The 4,568-nt window shown below is 48.8% G+C and overlaps 1 protein-coding gene across 1 annotated transcript; it reads right to left on the minus strand.

Annotated features, from left to right (window-relative positions):
• Positions 1-1,273: 1,273 nt before the first annotated feature.
• On the minus strand, positions 1,274-2,095 carry LOC134483938 (double homeobox protein A-like; the record flags this gene model as incomplete). Its single annotated transcript, XM_063279681.1, has 1 exon — positions 1,274-2,095. A coding segment is annotated over one exon (822 nt), but the record flags the coding sequence as incomplete, so codon positions are not given.
• Between the last annotated feature and the right edge of the window lie 2,473 nt (positions 2,096-4,568).

Here is a 4,568-nt window from a genome sequence, read left to right on the forward strand (position 1 = left end):
AGGAAGGTATTCGGCTTGTCTGATTGAATCAGTGTCAATCCTGGAATGAATTGTTCACGACACTTTGGTTGCACTCCATTTCCAGGATGATGTTCATTTACAGTTTTGTGGCCTTACACACACTCTTCTTTAGGTTGACATTTTCCCTGCTTGTTTGCTTTAGCAAACAGTGCCATGTCTGCATTGAACACTGATCAGCTTTCCTTGTTATTTCCCTTTCAGACCTCTCATCCTGCCTCACTGCCTTCCCAAGTCTTACCACCCTTTGAATTGGAAAGCTCATGCCTAAACCAAACAGCCAATTCAACCACCCATACAAACACACAAGCAAACAAGCAAGCAAGCAAACAAACAAACAATGCAAACCTTTATTGAATGCAATGGGAAGTAGAACAAAGCAAGACAAAACAAAACAAAAGTAAACTAAACAAATGTGCTAGGAGTACATATAGAATGGGTGGTTTGTTAGTCAACTCACAGCTAAGCATAAGGCATTGGTAAGAAGTGCTGCAGTTCTTAGTCCCAAGGAAGAAGTCTTCATAACTCCTTCCTGGTTCAGTGTCCTGAGATGTGTAGCCTATACCTGGTGACCCATGAGATTTCCTGGAGTCTAATGGAGCCCGTTCAATGGTGTGTTCTGTCAGTTGGGCTTTTCATTAGGCCTCCTTGATGTTTTAGGAGTCCCTGGTGATCTTGCCCTGTGCTCCTTCAGCAGAATCCCATGCTCAGAGCCCGTTTCCTCATCCCAGGGTCCTCATGTAGGCACTGCACATGGAAAACCCACGTGCATTTCCTCCTTCTAGTAAGCAAGATGCCTTCCATCGAAAGCACCCACTGTAATAGGGGTTTTGATGCATATACTTTTTGGGCTGTCTACATTCTCAAGTGTTGATTGCGGGTGTCTTCTGGATAGGAGCTTCCAGGCTGGGACTCAGAGAATATCCAGCAGAGCCTCATATTCTTCTTGAGAGAGAGGCAGCTCAGGTGTTGCATCCATTTGCTGAACTGCACCTTCCAGATGGACAGGGCCTGGGGAGAGCGTCTCCACTCGAACTTCCATCAGCAGTTGATCCAGGAAGAGTTCCAGAGGGCCCCTGTTGCATCCCTGAGTGAGAGCCTGTTCTTGGCCTTGTCCTTCAGGCTGTGCCCATTGTGGTAGCTGAGACTCTCTGGAGAAATTGGTTGGGTCGCTATAACTTGAGGATTCCTTGGAAACACAGTCCGTGGCAGCCAGTTGCAAGATGGTTTCCTGGACAACCCCGTGCTCCTTGCCACCAGGATTTCCATCCAGATCCACAGGGAATGGCCTGTCACCCTCCACTTGGTCTTCTTCCAGCAGTTCATCAAGGAGGAGTTCCAGAGTTCCTGGCTCGTATGCTTGAGTGGCTGTCTGTGATTGGCCTCGTCCTTCGGGCAGTGCCACTTGGGGATGCTGGGACTCTTCGTGGAAGTGGGGCTGGTCGCTGGAGCTCGAGTTCTCCATGCCCACACCTCCTGCAGCAGCCATCAATAACAGGTTGTCCGGTGCTGCCTCATCCTTGCCACTGAGACCTCCAGTTGCCACATCCTGCACTTGTGAAGCAGGCACATCTTGATCTGGAGCAAGGGCTTGCCGCGCTCTTCTGTTCTGAAACCATATGTGGATCGTGTCCTCATTCAAACCTGTCCTTTGGCCCAGCTGCTCCCTGGTAGCAAAGCCTGGCAACGGGTTCCTCTCAAAGGCTTGCACTAGGATCCTGCGCTGTTGCAAGTTGAGTCGAGTGCGAGGCCTTCTGCTGTCCGAGGGCATGCTGCTACCTTGTGACCTGGAGCCAAACCCTTCTTCGAGCTCTTGGGAGGCTAGCGGAATGGAGCCTCTGCTGGACCGCTTTGGGCCGTGCCTCACCTCTCCAGTGCGACTTCTTTGGTTCTGAAACCACACTCGGATGCGGGACGCAGGGAGCTGTATTTGCCTGGCCAGTTCCTGCCTGTCCCAGAAGCTCGGGTATTTGTTCTTGCTGAAAGCTGATAGCAGGGCCTTCTTTTGCCAGGCCTGCCAAACCGTCTTCCTGCGCCGGGATTCCCGCAGCACACAGCTGCTATCCACATTGCTTCCAGCTTCCATGCTCCTAAGCATTCGATGCCAGGAGTCCTCAAGCTGGAGAATATAGTCAGGACCGCTCCAGAGCAAGCGCAAGCTTGAGCAAATGCCAGCCGTAGGGCTGGGACCCCTGCCCTTAAGTACCTCTCTCTCTGCTCCCGGAGCTCCGCCCACTCGAAAGGAGCCGTGGGCTACTGTCGTCCTCCTTGAATCAAGGTCATGCCAGGAAGCTCTACACCTGCCAAGCCTCCCACCTGAGAACGGGAGACCCGGAACAAGACCTCAAGAAACCTATCAGACTCAGCAAAGTCTCTCCCAAAGTCTCGCAGTCCCTTGCATGCCATTCTGGACACAGAACAAGGAAGCACAATAAATGTCCTAGGAATCAAGAATCCAGCAGACAGATCGTCCAAGGAGGGAGCACCATAGGTCCTTCCTGGCTTTGGGCAGAGTATCCAGGAAATCGTGGAGGTGGTAAGCCGGCTTCAGAAGAGGAAGGCAGAGTGGACTGTGCCTTAGGTGGTATCACTAGCCAAGTTGAATCCGTGCTGATCTCATCCCATCTGGATCCACACAGGTTGGAAAGAGAAGACCCCCCAACTGAGGATCCCAACCACTTGTCCTGAGAACCAAGGATATCACTTCCAGGGGTCATGCAAGTCATGGCACTTCTTTCCTTCTTGTAGGGCTAGGTGGTAGTTGGGAGCAACAGAACTCTATTAAACCGAGAGAAGAGAATAGCACATGCAGAAAGAAAGTCTTTTACACAGGCAAATAGGCCAAAAACCACAATAGTTCATGTAGAGATTCGGGAATGCGCATTCATGCATTTCCTGTCAGAACAGTTGGGCCAGATTTTCAGGAATTCTCACCATTAACATGTTAAATGCAAACAAAGGTGCAAACACACACACACACACACACACACACACACACGCAAACACACACACAGACACATACAAATAACACAAATAGAAATAGCACACACACAACAAAGCACACACACGCACACACAAACACACACAGGCACACACAAACACACACACATACACACACAGAGATAACACAAATACAAATAACACACACACAAAACAAGCACACACACACAGACACTCACATATGCACATGCAAACACACACAAATAACAGAAATACAAATAACACACACATACACATACACACTCACACACACACACACACACACACACACACACACACGAGCATACACAAAAACCGGGCCAGCAAGTCTGACTTGTGAATGTGGAACAAAAGACCCAAAACCTGTGCTGAAAGACCTGTATAAGCCCTATGCTCCTTTAGGCAATGTGGCTGCATGCACCCAAGGACAACAGCCTACCTCTAGGCAATTGCAGTCTTCAGGTGGGTTTGGAGGGACCTCACATTAGGGAATGCAGGGCCGTGCTAGGCTTGGGAAACTCAAGGATAAAAGACGGATACCTGAGAGTGTGGGATACACCTCACTGTGGGAGGAGGAAGGTATTCGGCTTGTCTGATTGAATCAGTGTCAATCCTGGAATGAATTGTTCACGACACTTTGGTTGCACTCCATTTCCAGGATGATGTTCATTTACAGTTTTGTGGCCTTACACACACTCTTCTTTAGGTTGACATTTTCCCTGCTTGTTTGCTTTAGCAAACAGTGCCATGTCTGCATTGAACACTGATCAGCTTTCCTTGTTATTTCCCTTTCAGACCTCTCATCCTGCCTCACTGCCTTCCCAAGTCTTACCACCCTTTGAATTGGAAAGCTCATGCCTAAACCAAACAGCCAATTCAACCACCCATACAAACACACAAGCAAACAAGCAAGCAAGCAAACAAACAAACAATGCAAACCTTTATTGAATGCAATGGGAAGTAGAACAAAGCAAGACAAAACAAAACAAAAGTAAACTAAACAAATGTGCTAGGAGTACATATAGAATGGGTGGTTTGTTAGTCAACTCACAGCTAAGCATAAGGCATTGGTAAGAAGTGCAGCAGTTCTTAGTCCCAAGGAAGAAGTCTTCATAACTCCTTCCTGGTTCAGTGTCCTGAGATGTGTAGCCTATACCTGGTGACCCATGAGATTTCCTGGAGTCTGCTGGAGCCAGTTCAATGGTGTGTTCTGTCAGTTGGGCTTTTCATTAGGCCTCCTTGATGTTTTAGGAGTCCCTGGTGATCTTGCCCTGTGCTCCTTCAGCAGAATCCCATGCTCAGAGCCCGTTTCCTCATCCCAGGGTCCTCATGTAGGCACTGCACATGGAAAACCCACGTGCATTTCCTCCTTCTAGTAAGCAAGATGCCTTCCATCGAAAGCACCCACTGTAATAGGGGTTTTGATGCATATACTTTTTGGGCTGTCTACATTCTCAAGTGTTGATTGCGGGTGTCTTCTGGATAGGAGCTTCCAGGCTGGGACTCAGAGAATATCCAGCAGAGCCTCATATTCTTCTTGAGAGAGAGGCAGCTCAGGTGTTGCATCCATT

The sequence above is a fragment of the Rattus norvegicus genome, chromosome 20, assembly GCF_036323735.1.
Source record: "Rattus norvegicus strain BN/NHsdMcwi chromosome 20, GRCr8, whole genome shotgun sequence".
Classification (NCBI taxonomy): domain Eukaryota; kingdom Metazoa; phylum Chordata; class Mammalia; order Rodentia; family Muridae; genus Rattus; species Rattus norvegicus.